The 17,356-nt window shown below is 43.8% G+C and overlaps 1 protein-coding gene across 3 annotated transcripts in view; it reads left to right on the plus strand.

The window, feature by feature from the left end:
* The window catches only part of LOC142576381 (kelch-like protein 17), a 57,718-nt gene extending 41,104 nt beyond the window's left edge, over window positions 1-16,614 (plus strand). For all 3 annotated transcript variants that reach the window (XM_075686488.1, XM_075686490.1, XM_075686489.1), the window contains 2 exons: window positions 2,047-2,302; window positions 3,992-16,614. In XM_075686488.1, coding sequence (XP_075542603.1) covers window positions 2,047-2,302; window positions 3,992-4,229 — 494 coding nt within the window. In that variant the 3' untranslated portion in view covers window positions 4,230-16,614. The remainder of the gene's footprint in view (window positions 1-2,046; window positions 2,303-3,991) is intronic.
* The last annotated feature ends 742 nt before the right edge of the window (window positions 16,615-17,356 follow it).

A 17,356-nucleotide genomic window follows, 5' to 3' on the forward strand; every position in this document is an offset into this window, starting at 1 on the left:
GGCATGTTTGTTGCCGAACACCAACAAGCACTCTTGAGACGCATGTGCTGTCCACCTATACTAGTGCAGCAGACGTGCTGGTTAACACCTGTGTTCTCTACGAAATTATGCAGTGAAACAACAAACGCTATCTAACTGTCCTCATTGCAACAAATACGCACTGTCAAGTGCCCCATTCCTTTAATATAGTGAGTAGCTATCTTGAAGCGTTTGGTTATTCACTTACATTGAGTCATTGTCGATGGTTTCCGCACAAATTTTCTTTTCCGTTTTTTTTTTCTAGTACAACTTTTTTGAGTGAGTACGATACAGTTGCAGTCACAAAAGCCACAGATGGAGTTAATGGTGACGTAAAAGAATTTTAGAGAATTAGTGAGCGACTGCAGTGTCTGTGTCAGTAAGGAACTGTGACTATAGTTATGGTAGATAAAACCAATAGATTTTCTTTGTGCAGATTGGTTAATCTTGTGTTAAAATTACAACGCTTCTAGTTCCTGTAATTCACGACCTTAACTCTGCTGAATGGATGCACGGTTGCACAGCTAGAGCAATCGCTGCGTTTTGGTAACACTACTCAAGACTCCCGTGATAAGACGCTGCTCCCTCATGCCATATGCAATCACTACCAACAACAGTTCGTAGGAGGCTGTCATTTGGCAGGTCACCTAAGCTGAAACTTACCTCCTGCATACTTGCTGCTATCTAGGCCATATCTGCATGCAAAGCGCTGTATTTTTTTATTGCGATAGCAATTATATGGACACTCCAAGTGCACTGCCGTCGTTGCCGTCAGGTTTCGTATAAAGTCAGAGGGCGATGACATCGTCGCCATGCACTCTGTGCTGTATGCGCGAGTGAAAGCATGTGAGGGGAGACGACGCTCGTGGCTCAATCTCGCCTGCGCGAAAGGGGCGGAAGCAGAGAGGAAGTGCGCCGTCTTCTGTGGCGCATGAGGCATCCACTGTTGTGAGGCACCGAGGGGAGGGGAAGGAGGGAGAGAGGAGGCATTAAACTCCGCCGGCAAATTCGCATGTGGCAGCTGCACGTGGTTGCCCGGCCGTATCTTGAGAGCAATCTGCATTGGGGCAGAGTCTAGGTACGGCGGCAGCTCGTAGCTTTGTGCGTGCTGTGTGTTCTCGGCACCCACTTTTCGTTGAAGCTGTAGACAGTAAAAATGTCACTTCGCTCTCTACTGCTGTTGCATTTCCTCATGCCAGCAGCACATTTCCGCGGTTGTCGAGTCAGGTGCGTTCATGTTTGCTTATGCTCACTTGACACCATGCTTGTTAATTTAGTTAGTGTGCCTATGTTTACAAGTTTATACGGCTGACTAAACTACTATCTTTACTTCATATAGCTGTCCGCTAATTTGCTATCACAAACGATGCTTCGCTTTTCGGACGAAACTGCGACTTTTTTCTCTATTGGATTGCATGGGAGTATATTTTGCTGGGAGGCCCAGCAAAGAATATGATTATGTGGTGGCTGGCAACTACTGCATTTATACAGATGGCACTCAACAGTAAAAGAAAATGGCCAGTCCATGGCCATTATTGAAGCAGTGAACACTGGCCTATGAGCCTTGCTCGTGGACCTCACATTCACTCATTTATGTCGTCGAGTCAATCAAGTTGCAAGGCACGTCCACATGCAGGCAGCAGTCTGCCTGTGCAATGTTGGATGATTATAATGTGGTCAACCACCAGGCAGGCAAAAAACCACACTCTTTGAAGCCACCAATTCAAAGCTGCTTTCATTGGCCAATGGTGTAAACAGATTTAAAAAAAAAAATGACTCTTGCTCCTTGACCGACTCTTGGCTGTGCAAAGTCGTCTTTTTATCTACCTACAAATGTCACTTCTTTAATCAAGCTGCACTAGACATCCTTTAAAGACAAACTACGCTGAATCTGACAAGCTAATCAGCGCACAGATGCTCAGCTTCCCAAACACTAACTGCATTCATGCTAAGCTCAACATCTGGCAAGACAAAAGGATCTTCTGGCACGAGTCTCTGCCTGTGAGTGAGCACAGTGTCCCCTTGCAGAGGACTGCCTGTACGCTGTGGGGGGCCACGACGGGGCCAACTACCAGTCGTCAGTGGAGCGGCTGGACCCACGGGAGGGCCGCTGGCGGCTGCTGCCGTCGATGCACAGCCGGCGCAACAGCTGCGGCGTGGCCGTCCTGGACCGGTCCCTCTACGCTGTCGGTGGTAACGACGGCAGCCTCTGCCTCAGCAGCGCCGAGCGCTTCGACCTGGCCGCCAACATGTGGGACCACGTCGGCTCCATGCACTCCCGCAGGTAAGTCACTCATTTCTCTTCTGTTACCTCCTTGTTTCTCGAATGCTTACTAAAGGAAAACAGTAATCAAATCTGGGAGACCAATTGGGTGTTTCTTCCAGACTGTATCTGCATACGTTTGGGTGAAAGACATTGATTATTAACGGAAGAAAAATGGACCAAGTTTCTCTTTGAACATCTTCAATGCGACACTGCATATTTTGCTGCGTTTTTGTCAATTTCATGCTTTTTTTTAATGGGAAATGTTTTGAGAACGTTGCCACGCTAGGTGTCTGAACACTTGCAAGTGTATAGTAATACAGTAGGTTTTCGTTAATTTGACTTCGGTTGATTCGATTTTTTAGTTGGGTCGATCCCAACCATGCCCACACATTTCCATGAGCCAAAACTTTATTTAGATCCTGAAATTGACTGTCACTGAGTACTTAGAACACGGTTGGTTGGAACGAATGCACCTGGCACAAATGGTTGCTTCAGTCCTGACCTAACTGGCTGCAGCATCTGATTCCTGTCGAAAACTCCCATTTTTGGCCTACCCTAGAAAGATGTTCAGACGACAACTGGCAGCTCGCAATGAACAATTCCCGTACTTACCCGTTTCTAATGTGTGCATTGTTGAAAAGCATGTTAAGTCCGAAAATTTCTTGTACGGTGCAGTCAGATATAAAACATCACTCGTGACATCTGCAACAACCCACTCGGACTCATTACCATCGTCATCACAAGATGGTGAAAGAACAAGTTCTTGTGTAGGATTTGATTTTTGATTATAGAAGTTCATTCAAAACATTTTATTTTTCATGCCAAACTAGCCGCAGCAGAGTCAAGTCAGGTCTTCTTGGCATTCTGCAGAATTGCATGCACCACCGGATAAACTAGCAAATTGGTTAGTCTTGGCGTGGGCTACCATCCTAGTTGTGGGGTTCAATAAATGTGCATTATGGGAGGCGACACGTGTTCCACAGGGAGCGATTAAGTGTTGTATCAGAGTAATGATGAAGGACATTAAGTGTAAATAAATTACCAGTCTGAAGGTAAACTTTGCTGGTTTCATCTTTTTCTGATTGCCCAAATCAGAGGTATGCTACATTTATCTAATTAAAAATTGTGTCCATGTTGGATTTCCACTTTGCTTAGGAGCTGTATCATTTCTGTGTTCACTTTTACTTTGAGCTCATAAAAACTGGCTGCTCTTTAGATTCTGGGGCATGTCCAAATCAGGCAAGTGCCATGTGAAGCAGTGGTTTGTTGCTTGATTTTTTTCCTTTTCTTTAAAAAAAGAGGGGAAAGAAACTCCCAAACACTACAAACTGCTACTTCATTCGGCAGTACTTGCCCCGTTCTGACATATTCAACGTGCAGGATAATTCTTCTGCTTTTGTCAGCCCCATCAAGTTCAAATTGACTGAAGTTGACTGTACTTTATTGATCATTTCTTAAATTCTCATGAAGAGGTGGTGCAGGGATTCTAAGCAGCTTTGCCAGCTGGTTTTCGTTCATGCTTTTTTTTTTGACTTGCCAGACCCAGGATGTTTCGTGACATTAGGGTCCCCCTCTAGATCTGGCAGTGATTCATCACATATTGAACTGAAAGCTAATCACGGGTCCAGACAACCTTTAAACCAAACTGCAAATGGCAGCTCCGAGCTGAAAATCTTTTCCTTGACCGAAACCGATCTCTCCACGCAGGACGACACACGAGGTGGTACAAGCCGACGGCTTCCTCTACGCCGTCGGTGGCAATGACGGCAGCTCAAGCCTCAACACTGTCGAGCGCTACGACCCGCGTCACAACAAGTGGATGCTCGTCACTGCCATGATGCTTCGACGAAGTAGTGTCGGCGCTGCCGTGCTAGAGTGCCCCATACTGGAACGCGCAAACTCTACGTCATTTGCTTCGGTTATTGGCGCCTCTTCCGAGCCCTGAGGCGCATGCTTCCAGCCTTTCTCATGATTTGCTGAAGCGCATTGTTTTTTTGTTGCGTATGGGGGCCACACAGCGTCGAAACTGTTGTGCTTTGGCAGTGCTCTCACTGCTTGCCAAGGATGAGTCAGCTTTTGCATTTCACCCACCACTTCGCCAACGTGACCCACAGCGATGTGACAATGGGATCGCCTTAATTCTGCGTTCTTCAGCAGAGCGCAGAGTTTCTCGGTTTGGGTGCTTCAAACATTCACGTCACTTCCTTAGTTTAGCAGCATTACATGTGATCGTCCTGAATGTTGACTCACAGGTATGACCTGCGAGTGGTACCTTCGAGAATTCCCATTTCCTCGGCACCTTCATACCCGAGTGAAAACCAGTTCAACCACGAGGGATAGTTCTGTGCGTGTGTTTCAGAGCCATTCTCTGACGAATGGCTGCTCTGTTAGATGTTCTAGTGTGACTAAGGTGCGAGACCCTTAGCGTCAATAGTCTTCAAAAGCTGGCTGCTCGCTGGTTGGAAAGTTAGGGCCTCGTCATGTACATTCCCTGATCATCTGTTGCTTCACCCACCTAGTTGTCACATGGACACGTCTCACATGTGTGATGTTAGGAGTGCATGTTAGTGTGTTTTTTGTAGGAAGATGTGTGCTTTGGATCATCCCCATTCATCTTCTGCCGAAACTCCTGAAGTCTAGAGAGAGTAAACCAATAAGCGATGCCAGATGCCAGCTGCCTGGCCTTTGTCTTAGCTTGTGAAGTATGAGAGCATGGAAAGAGTTTCCTCTCACTTAGTGCTCGATATGGTATAAGCACTTGTGAGTGCTTGACAGTGCATTATGCGCGATACCGGTGAGTCGTTGAATTAATGTCTTTGATGGGAGTAGCTTCCCAACCTGATATTTTGGTCGATGCAACATACATTATTTTTTCTTACCATAACTTATACTAGCGGTTGAGAGAAAAGAAAGTGATTTTTCTCATAATGGAATTTTGTTATGCTTTGTGTACTTCCTGTCTTTATTTTTGTTTCCCAAGTAGTGTTGTAAATACTTGTTAAAAGCTGGAAGGCCTGTTAACTTATTTAATAGACTATTCTGCACTTTTCTTATTCAGGTTTATTGTTTCAAAGCATAATGTTATTGCGTTTAATTCGAAGCTTTGTAAATTTTGTGTTTGTAATCTCCAAAGGGAACTTTAAGCTTGATTACGATTATGTTCGACTAGGCATGTTATTTTCTAGATATGATGGGCAAATTGTTGGCGCTTGAAAGTGTTTGAATGTAGAGTGAAATACCGCAACAATGTTTTTAAGGTTACCCTGTTACTGCAATGAATGAAACATGCAGGCATTCACAAGCATTTAAAATTATGGCTGTATTGTTGTGTGCTCATCACATTATGTGCACACGAGCATGTACATCTGGCAGAATGCTCTTTCTTTCTTTTTGCATTTTGCATGTCAAACATACTGGGCATGACGACTTGGTTAGCGCTTAGTCAGCTAAAGTACCCTGGAAAATGCATCTGATGCATGGGAATTTTACCCAGATGGCGCTGAGCTTAGTTCATTTGTGCTGTGAATGACACCATCTCACTTAGCCACTAAAAACACATGAAAGCTCTGTCTGGCTTTTCCAAAGACATTATGTTGTCAATAAAGCCTTGTGTGCTAAACACGAGTGCCGAGGATATTCCCACGATTCGAAGCTCACAAAGTAGGAGTGGCATTGTGTTATGGCATTTCACAAACACATTGCAAAAAGATAGTAATAATAAAGACTAGTTAGGTGCGCTCTGTTCAAAGCATATTTCCGCAAATAAATTGCTATACAGTAAGAGAACTTGAAGCAAAAACTTAAAATGCCATGATGACGATGCATGACATTCTTATTTGTTCTTGCGCCAATCTACTGTTAAATTAATTGTGTCCTACTTAAAGCAAAGGCATTTGTTGGACAATATCTGCTTGAAAGCACTGCAGACGTTTCGTGTTAAGATCTTTTAGTAAATTCAGAGAAGCCTGTATGTTGGGCTGTTAGCGTGGCACTGCTAGGTTTCTCACCTGGTTCACTATAGAACTGAGAATATTTTTTGGCATAGACTAAACATTTTTTAATTGGCACTGTTTCATACACCTCAGGATTATGGCACAGCCATACTGCATTGCGTCGCCTAGATGTCTGTATATCTTCAAGCAGGAGAGAGAAAAATGTGAACGAGGCTGCCTGAACGATACACCGTAGGACCATGGCTGACTTATGCTCCAGTCATGTGTAAGTCTCATCTGGAGCACCATTACCAGTCAATTACTTTCGACGATATAATCACTTTCGTGAAATTCCGTGTGACTCGACGCTGTGTGCGTCGGTGTCCAGTGTGAAGATGGCAAGCTTGCCACACACAGTACCGGTCAGCCATATATGCCGATACGCCGGGTGCCAAGTTATGCAAAATCTTGCAGAAGTGGCCACAAAAGCGATCACTCAAGAATACAGCCTTTGCTTTTTGTCACCTGGCCAGCAATGTGCAGCATGTTTTTTTTTTATTATTATTATTATTGTTGTTGTTATTATTATTATTATCATCAGCACATTGTGCTTTGAAGCTTTTGCAGTGTTTCCTGTCACATTCCACATTGATTTGATTTTTCTGTCCTCAAACTCCCGAGTGAGGTGCCATCCCGGTACGCCCTTTGCTAACCTGTATATAACTTCTTTTTTTTTTTTTTTGAGTTTGCTTTGCTGTATTGAGCACCATGTGTTGCATTTGCTTGGGCGTTCGGACTTGATTTTCTGAAGAAAAAGAGAAGTATCCGTGCGCTTTTTCTGCCCGTTGTTTTTGGTTTTTCATTGCACAGGGCATGTAGTCGACCACCATCTACCATCATCTTTGCAGTCTTCAATGTTCCTAGGTGCGAGCAAGCGTGTGCACTGCGTCTTTCTAGCCTCCTGAAACAGTTTGTTAGCTTGTCATTTACAAAACAGTAAGCCTGAAGTGACTTTGTAATCTTCAAGCTTTAGAAGCATTGATGGCCAGCACATGCTGCACAAGATCCAATTGTTTTCGGGCACCATTGATGGTAACATATCGCGCTAGCCTAGGTATAGTGTTGCAGGAGCAGAATGAGAATAGAATGAAAGAAAGGTTGGGAGAAACTGCAGGGCCTTTGAGCCCGCACCCACATAAAAGACGAACTCAAGCCCACATTTGCACTGTTGCAAAAATTATATACCCGTAGCTGTCTGTTTTACTACCACTCCTACCGCTTCAAAAACTGTAGCTCATTGTCACCCTTCCGTCTTTCGTAAATTTGCTGGTTATTCTTGCCCTCCTTTCTGCCATTACCGACTGACAAAAGTAAAGAATCACATTCTTTAGTAGTATTGCTGTAGCCAGAGCAAGCTAGCAAAACTGGCATGACGCAAGTATTGAAATGCAGTATTATGCAAGTACGAGAGGTTTAACGATGGTGACGATGTGTGCTAGATTCCTAGATGAACGTGCTTGATCATCTTTTGTGATAACACTTGATGACTTTCCTGTTTGCTTAGGCTGTGCTCGGTGCATCGGTGCAGGCCCTCCCTCCCACTTCTGTGTTATAGCAGGCACGAATTAAGTAGTGGTCGAGGGATGCGTTAGCTCATTTTGACCACGTACGCTTGCGTGCAGTTGGATCATAGTGCTGCCGGTTTCAGTCAATTCAGACAGCGGTTTGGCTACCAGTCTGTTTGCCTGTAAAAATTGTCTGTTCCCCGTTTTCTCGTTTAATGGTCATCCTTATCTAGACAGGAGTAATTTGTCAAGATTTGAGAAGGACAAGCTCTCGATGGAGCGGAGGAAAACCACGAGCTGCTCCCGAAGATGAATAGCTCTACGTGCAGCCGCACAGTTTGGCATGGGTAGAAATGCAAAGATGGATCTTTTCCAAATCGGCAATTGGCATTTTCCATATCTCGTCGCTTCAGCAGTGAGTGGAGCACCGTTGACTGCAGTGAGCACAGCTTAGACCAACGGCCACCGTCGTGGCCTTTTATTTTTTTTCCCATAGTGTGTGTCTGCAGTGATTTGTGTGGTGACCTCCGTGTTTATGATCAGTAGACTCACCACTGCTCCTGCTGTGCCCAAGGAGAGATGACGACCCCATACCGAATCTGCGAGCAGTGAAGGTGTAGTCCCAGGAGCATACGTGTCCTCTTGTAAAGCTTTTGTCTGTGTGACTGTGTGGCATGGCCATTTTTTGCTCGCACTGTGGGATGGGCCGTTGTCCCAAACGTCAAATGTTGCAAGAAAAGAGTTTGTGGACGAAAGTTTTCGGGTGTGCATCCAGTTTGTCGCGAGTGCAGAGCGTTAAAAAGTCTGATGGGGAGGCAGTGGTTGAGTTGCTGGTTCAGGCCTTGAGAGAGAGAGAAGGGTGCAGAATTTTGTGATTTGGTGAGCTGCTTTTGCTTTTCACATTCGGTGCTGCACAAACTGCCGCAAAAGTCTACATTTACAAGTCTCTCCAGGAAGTTTCGCCTCGACCAGTGCTGCCGCTTTTGCGAAGATTCTGCTAAAACAACATTCGGAAGTGACATTCGCTAAGCCTGGTTTGTGAATATGTTAAAAATTGGCTGTGGGAGATTGTGGCAAGAAATTAACAATCCTAATCAGACACTAAGTAGTGTGATTGTCAAATTGCAATAGAAACTGGAAATAATAGGAAGTAACACGAGTACTTAGATTGGTGCAGGGCCACATTTGCTGGTGTCTACGACACAGTACTTATTGTATCTGCTTAAAAAAAATGTTTCTTTCAAAGATTGAGCTACATCAGTTCTGTGGACAGATATTAAAATGTCTGTGTTCTTATAGTCATGGGTTCGACGAAACGTTGTCTGGTGGGAAGCAAATATTGACAGAAAAGAACTAACACTCTCCAAGGGAGAATTTTTTTTTTTAATTGACATTTTGGGCGCTGTACAGGTCTTTTGTTCACAATGGAGTGAAAGTACAGCATGCTGTCCGTGTAGTGATGCGCAACAAAGGGCACAACAAGGTGGTGTCAGTGCATTTTCTTCCAAAGGTTCCATCCGATAAAGCAGCATTCATGATATTCTATGCACCAAGTACCTCCATATATCTAACAAGAAGCCACGACGAAAAACTTGATTTGAAATCTTGCTAAAAAAGTTCAATGTCTTGTAGACGCAAATTTTTTTTGCCGCTAAACAACCTGTAGATGTGCTTGACCTAGCAGAACATCTGCAAACGTGGCAACACTGGGCCCTACATAGAGGACAAAGGGAGAGGTAAAACCATTTAGGTCAAGTTCACTGTGAGCACTTTCAACGATGTGTGTGCAAAGCTAGAAAACGGCTAAAAAAAGAAAGTGGACGAAAGGGATTCGCTGATACAGTTAAAATGAGCACTTGTCTTGTGTGCACCTTCTGATGGTTTCTGTCCACTTCGCTTTCTACACTGCCTATTTGTCACCCATGTCAATCTACTTGTTCATCTGCGAGTATTACATGTGCAAGCATCTCCTCCATTGCACACATGTTGTCGCCACTGTCTACAAGGACAGCAGTGTGATCGCGGGGGTCCTCGGCCATGCAGGCAGTTTTCAGTGAAGTGCACTGGTAGAAGTTGCTGCTTGTTGTGCCCTGTCTGTCTCTTCTGGTGCATAAGAGCCTTTGACTACCAATATACTGACACTCGCATTAACTGCCCTGAATGGCCTTTATATATATATAAAAAAAGAAAGGCGTCTCTCATGTTCTGCATGCAGAGCGAGAGTTGGTGGCATGACTTGCCATTAGCACTGCAGACTTTCAGGATCAACATCTAGACATGTTGGCGGACTTATGTCTTGCTGTTTCTGCTCTGCCTATGTTTCCACAGTCTTGTCAGCTAACGTTATTGTGCACTTGGTGCAGTTCACGTATACCGAATGAGAAATGGAACGGGGAAATCAAAAGTAGTTTTAGTAGGTGCTCTGTGTTGTGGCTGTTACGATTTCAATGCAGCTTATTGTCTTTTGTACAGAACCACTCGTGTAAACACACTGCACTCAGCTGTTTCTAATGCCATGTGTCCAGTATCCATATTTAAGTAGCTTAGTAGTAGCTAATGCTTCAGTGTAGAGCTCTCACTTTGAGGTACAGAGAGTGTGAAATCTGCCTTCCATGTTCGACGTATGAGAACCTAGTCCCGACGTGTTAGTGGTAAGCTTTCCATCCAAATCTGAACTGCCTTTCGTGTTCCAGAATGCTCCTTTGCTCAAGGTTCCACGTTCAGAAGATGACGGCAGCGTCGCCTCTCAAACGACAGTTGCTGTGCTTGGATAACGCTCCTCGGCCGTTACTGAGTCAAACTGTTGTAACTGGTTGCTCTTGGCGTCTACTCAGATGCACTGTAATGGAGGGGCGTTCATCAAGCAACTCGTAGTTGCTGAGGAGCCTTGTTGAAGAGCAGTGCTTTTCTCGGTGAAGGACCGGTGTAGCGCTGCACTCAGCAGTCGAGGAACGGCTTTGAACCGAGGCCAGTTCGTGAATATGACAGTAAATTACCGAACATGTTTCTCGTACCAAAACCATTCGCTTGGTTTCAGCGTGGACCAACACATCTTGTGGTGCTTGGCTATCTGCCCAGCCACCGGTGGCAGAGGTGGCCTGGATGTTGTGCGCCTTCACTGCCGGCTTTGCGCTTTTTTTTTTTAAAGTAAAACGTGTGCCGGGCCGGTAATGCATCTGCAGTAGTCTTGTGCGCTTAGGCTAGCTGCAAGACAACTTGCACACATTCGACCTTCCCCATCCCCCTTTCCTGGGTCTGTGGTATTGTATTTGTGGGCAGCCCTGAGGGGCAATTAACCTATTAACCTAACACTCGCTTAGCTCAACTAGCAAGACATATATTCAGCCATTTTTTTACCGCACCTTGCCTTCCCATTTGCGCTACGGAAGTCGCAACCACCTGCAAGCAATTTGTAACGAGCAGTTTCTCATCTAGTCTGTTGTTCTTGGCGCACTGCAGCATTTGTAGGCTCCTTGTGATGTGTCTTCAAAATGCTTTGTTCTTTTTGTGGAACCAACGGTTGTGATAAATTTTTTCTACTTCCCGGTGACCTTATGAAGCTGCCGTTTTATACTTGCCGTGTCTTCGTCGTGCATCGCATGTGTGGTAAATTATTGCACCTGCTGTGTGGGGGGGGGGGGGGCATTTCGGGCCATTGCTTGGGAAAACATAAATACAAAGGGAAAGAAATTTCTGTCACCCGCCTCTTTGCAATGTACCCTTGTGCACTTTTGGTTCTACCTTCGCACTGACTTTATCTAGCCCAAGCGGTGCACATCTAGTCATGCTTCTCAGATGCCAGGACCGCTGGCCTTTCATAGAGGAAATGCACCGCTGTCTCCCCGTCACGTTCCCACCCACCCCTTGCAGTAGTAGTCACATGAGGTAATGTCCTTCAGCTTTGACATTCCCTCCAACGTGCAACTGTAAAGCAGATTTCTTGTTCCCCCTTTAGGAATATGGTCAACTGGGATAGTTGCCACTGGTTCATAAAGACAGCGCCAAAAAATACATGGACAAAGAAAGATACAAGAACGACAAGAACACGGCGGTGCAACAGTTTTCACACTAACATAGTTGCGCATTCCTGTCGTTTTTGCATCTCTCTCTGTCTGCGATTGCTTTCTTTTTCCCCATTCTTTGAAGTTCAAAGTCATTCGGCATCAGTGTATCAAAAGAAGTGGTCTTATGGTTATTCATGCACAATGGTCTCAAAGTTAATTGTCAGTTGAACCCTCTATTGGGTATAATTATTTTCCCCTCCCCCCCTTTTTTTTCATATTCACCTCGGGTATGTTGAGCTTGTTTTTAGACACTGGATACTGTGTATGCTCTGCTCTGAGCTATACTTTTGGGGCGCATTTAGATACGGTGTATTGTCGTCTTGATTGCTTAGGATTATAAACTACACATTTCTCGTCTACCCCACTACACCGAGTCTCAACATGGTTGCATGTCTCAGTGATGGTTCCAGTGCAAGAGCTCCAATGCTCCAAGTAGAGTTTATTTTAATTGGGGCTATGTTTCTACGTTCAAATGTCCTCGACCTACCTCCTTCGTGTCCACGCCTTTAGTGGGCTCATTTTCTTCCCCTTATATGACAGGTGACCATTAGCTCGCGTAATAGTAAAGATTTGCCTGCAGCATTTGTAAGCAAGCTATAGATGGCACATTACTTTCACATCTTTTTGTTTGAGTGAATCTTCAATTTGGTCGAAGCTTGTTGTTTCTAGGAGCTGTGATAGAGCTTTAGCGCCGTGCCCTTTTTTTTGTGTGTGTGCATAACATATAGTATGTGTCCTTGAAATATGGCTGGGAAAGAAGCAATCTACACTTTGCCGCACCCGCTCGAAAGTTGTGCCCCAAGGCACAGCACGTTCAGAGCTTGCGCAGAGTTTGCGTGTGTTGTACGTTGTGTGACATGTGTGTTCTGTGTGATGACGTGGAGAGAATTGTGTGTTGTCCGTGCACTCTCGTTGGTGGAACTGAACCACCTGTACAGGTGCACTGTGGTGTGCCCATCTAGAATGTGAACAGAGGAAGAGAAGCCATACGGTCTTACTTGAATAGATGTGCACACTTACAATATATAGCAGTGCTTATCCTGTTTCTTTTTTTTTTCGTGTGTGTGTGCGTGTAATCACCACGCTTATGTATGTAGAGTCCTTGCCACAAGTTTTCAAGCTAATGGGCGTGACCAGTTTCCACAGCAACCTATAGAACACATGTTGCTCCAACGCCCCGGCACTTTGGAAGGATGGTGTGCCTATGGCCTGACCATCGGAACACTCGCTTCACAAGCCCTGCAGCACCACTGGTTGGAGGCTCGATTCTTAGCCGCGGTGGCTGCATTTAAATATGGGCAAAGCACAAGAATGATGTTGTGCTGCGATTTCGGATGTTAAACCCTGCAATTCAGTCAATCAACCGCAAATCTGGTCATCTGCTGAACGGCGTCAGAATTTTGTGAAAAATACCGCACTTTTGAAAGGAAAGCCCGGTGATTTCGGCTGGAACTCGGTCCACCTGTTTGTCTGTTTGCATGTTGAGAAATCTGTGTGAAGCATACGTGTGGGTATCAACCAGTAACCGAGCACACACTGCCCCATGCAGCAAATGTTTTTTTTGTTTTTTTTTATGTCGGAACTGAGCCACAGAATGTGTATATTTTATATGTGCAGTGAGCTTGAACATGCTTTCGTCTGTTTGTGTAAGCCCCCACATCACATCTGATTATTGAAGAACGATTTCAGTAAAAGTCGAAGTGCAACAGAAAACAAGAACTGCTCAGTATTCACACTGCCTTTATTTAGTTGGGTCACCCAGAACTACTGCCACTATTGTTAGCCTAGTAAAATCTGTAACCCACCAAAATATTACGTTCTTGCCCCTCCATGCAGCATTTTTGCATGCACATTTACTTGACAAACAAGGAACTTCGTGCGAAAAAATTTGGTAAGGCCAGCAGCTCTAAAAACCTGTCTGCATATAATACGAGAACTTGTTTGATATTTGCTCATGAATATCGCACCTTGTATTATATTTCTATATTGGGAGATTTTCAGGCATTCTAGCGGGAACCTAAATGAGCTTTTAAAGTTCCAATATTGCAGGCCGTGTGCAGGAATGAGCTACCATACAAAGTGCATTCGTAGGATGGAATGAATGACCAACAGCAGCAACAAAGTTTTATTTTGGGTGAACTGGTTCCTAATAAACACCAATGAGTAGATCAGACAAATAAAATTCTGAAGTTCACATGAAGCTCTACTGTAAGCAGATAATGCAGATAAACTGTCACACTTGAATAAACTTCAATTTTAAAAAAAATCATAATTTTGGAGCACCTTTGATTCTTCTGTACAATCTGTTAGCACTGTTTATTACTGTTCATGACAAAAAGGATCTTTTGAGCATTGTGTCAATAAATTCGATGGATGTTCATATTTGTCACATAAAACATTGGTGAAAATTTTACTTTAGCACTTTCAGTATTGTGCTTCATCCTACGTTTGGGTTTATGTAATATTTTTTTTTCTAATATCCATCACCGTCTGGATAAAGACACAATTTAAGGAAACATTAACTGGCTTTAAATAACATCTTTGAGCACCTTTGCGGCATCAGTGTACAATCCTGGTACTCATCAGTGCACTTGAATAAGCTCGCGAAAGTAGGCGACAGGAAAGTACATTATGGTTGCGAAGCGCAATTTGTAGTGGCAAATGCAACACAAAGAATCTTTTATGCTTGGCTCTCATTCAAAGTCTCTCAAGAAATCTTAATGCACATTTGAATGTACCAGTTTCGGTTTAATTTTTCTCCCTTCAGAATGAGCCTGCATTTACAGTGCAGTCAACTGTTAAAGGGAACGCTCTAATGTGCGCTTCTCATTTTAATGTTGCTGTACCTGCACATGCCAGCTGCAGCTGTGCCAGTGCGTTGAACAGACATGTAGAAAGCTGCAAAGCTGGGTGATTGTGCAATTAATGGCAGAAAAATTTTGCACATGCTCTGTACCTGCGAGTGTGGGAAGCCATTACTTGTAACTCTTAAATGTCGCCCCTAACGTGCCGCATCGAATTCTGGGGTTTTACGTGCCAAAACCACGATTTGATTATGAGGCACGCCGTAGTGGGGGACAACTTGTCACATTTGTGTCTCGTACATGGGTGCTTTGCGAGTTGCTTACGTTAAGAGTATGTACCTGCATTAGCGACTGACCTTAACTTTAGTGTTATTGATTAGCAAGTTCATTCCCATAAAACAGGCATGCGAATGTCATGCGTAAAATACCAATAATCAAATTTACTTTTAAGCACACAATTTGGTATGTTTAACCTACCCTTGCTGTGAATTCATGGTGGACTAGAATTTGGCACAGCTCGAGCCTAGGTTAGTGCCTACACCTTTCCTAAATCTTGAGTGACAGGTAAATTTCGACATCTATTAAAACAAATTATTTAAAGGAACCTAACAAGCTTGTAGCGACATTTTCATGTTTATGAACATAGCTCGGTTCTAAGTCTATGCAGATCACCTACCAAAGTAAGGTTGGCCAACAAGCAAGGGGTGAGAGGGGGGAGCTTTGAGCCATTGAACTGTTGTAGTAAATGGGGTGAAAGGAATGTTTCACTCTTCAAGTCAAAGATCCTTTCTGGAGAAATAGATATTATTGCAAGAACTTTTAGCTTATGTTCTAATTGTCCAACACTGCTGCTGCTGTTGGGAAAGTCATCTCCATGAAGCGTGTCTCTTCTCACCTGCGAGACAAACAGCACACTTGCACATTCCATTAGTCTACAGTGGACGGTCAGCTGGTCGCAGAAGCTTCCAAAATACCAGAAGGTGTGAAAAAGTTGCAATTTTGTCATCTCCCGAGTACACAGCGTGGCATAGGGACTAAGTAACTTGCAAGGGTTTACGCTACAAGTGTACAACTATTCTACGTTATAAATAGAAGTGAAATATTTGTTACGAGTCGGTGTTCAGTTTGAGAAATCAATATTCAGTGTTTTTGGCCAAAAGTGCGAGGTAGAAACAATCGTTACAGGCTGCGTACCTCAGTAAAGGGCCCATGCATCTATTTCGCAGGCCACTTGTGAAACCACCCAGTTGAACAGACTTCCCAACAGCATTACCCTATTTAACGGAACACATGAGATTACTTTTTTTTTACCATGCTTGTTCTTCATGGTTCTTTTCCTACTTTTAAAAGCAAAAAAAAGGGGGGGAGGTCGGTGTTTGAAAATTTCAGTGTTCAAATACCCCTGGTGTGACTGAATGTGGATGCAGTTGCGTAATGACTTGCTCTATGCTTAGGCTGCAAGGTTTTTGTCACAGATTTCACATTTGGCAAACTTTTACAAGCAGCTGCATTGGGCAAAATACAAGGGTGCCTGCTTTTTCTTTTTTTTACAGCTTTGTGGCACATAAGTGCACAGTGCAGCAGCAACTAATGCCACTGACATCATTAGTAAAGGCTCCTAATGTCTCTCTGATAAGCAAATGAGATCTTAATGGGTTTGCTTTGGCTGAATTATTTGTGCATTGTTGTACATTGGTTCGTGTGACGTAAAGATGTGCGCAAATCTTACTTAAACTGATGGTTTTTTTTTTCTGCGTACATTTTACTTAACACAGTGTTTGTGGAACACTTCTCACTGTCCCTCTCTAATGCATTCCTTTGCCCTGTGTACGGTGTACAAAGATATTTTTTTTTTTTCGTAACCTGGAATGAAATTGTGTGTAACATGCCCGGTATTTACAAAACCCCTTTTGGCAGTGCTGGACACTGCTTCGAGTGAATAAATTTGCAAATTGTGAAACAGTACCTCTGCGCATTTGTTTTCTTCTGTAGTGTACCGGCCATTTCCTTACACTTTGTGCAGTAAACACAGTTTTGACGGGTACATGTAACTACATACCGGTATGTACCCGCCAGTGCATGCTGGTAGTTCTGCCGCCAAGCATGAGGTTGCAGGTTTCGTTCCTGCCATTGCAAGTACATTTCTGTGGGTGCGCCCTACTGAAAAAATAACTTGTGACCCATATTGCTTATATTCATTGGGAAGGAAAACCTGCATAGTCTCTTATGACCCCATCTGATAATGGGTTTATATTGCCACAGTATGTTCCTATATGGTTGTGACCATATAGGAATAGTGTACGAGGCATGTGTGTGCCTTTTTTAGTAGAGCGCAATGTACAATAATGATGCTGTATTCTAATTTAGGTGCACATTAAAGAAACCCAAGTTGTCATAATTAATATGAAAGCCCTAGCAATAGCTGTTTCCATTAAGTTTGCCTTGTGGTATGCTTATTTAAATTAAATTGTGGAGATTCTTCTAACGCAGAAATTGCAATGACGGTTTAGCCACTACTGAAAGTACGGTTGTTTGGCCCCATCATTCCGTTGGTCATTTGTACAAACCTTCAGCCACCTTGTTGAGAGACTGGCTTGTACAAGACCAATAAAATAGCAAGTGGTGAAAGGTTATATATATATGGTTAATAAGCACATGTGCATTAAGGTAAGTGATAAGTTCAGGTGCTTACTTATAGGGAGCCGAT

This window comes from Dermacentor variabilis, chromosome 3 (assembly GCF_050947875.1).
Source record: "Dermacentor variabilis isolate Ectoservices chromosome 3, ASM5094787v1, whole genome shotgun sequence".
Lineage (NCBI taxonomy): Eukaryota > Metazoa > Arthropoda > Arachnida > Ixodida > Ixodidae > Dermacentor > Dermacentor variabilis.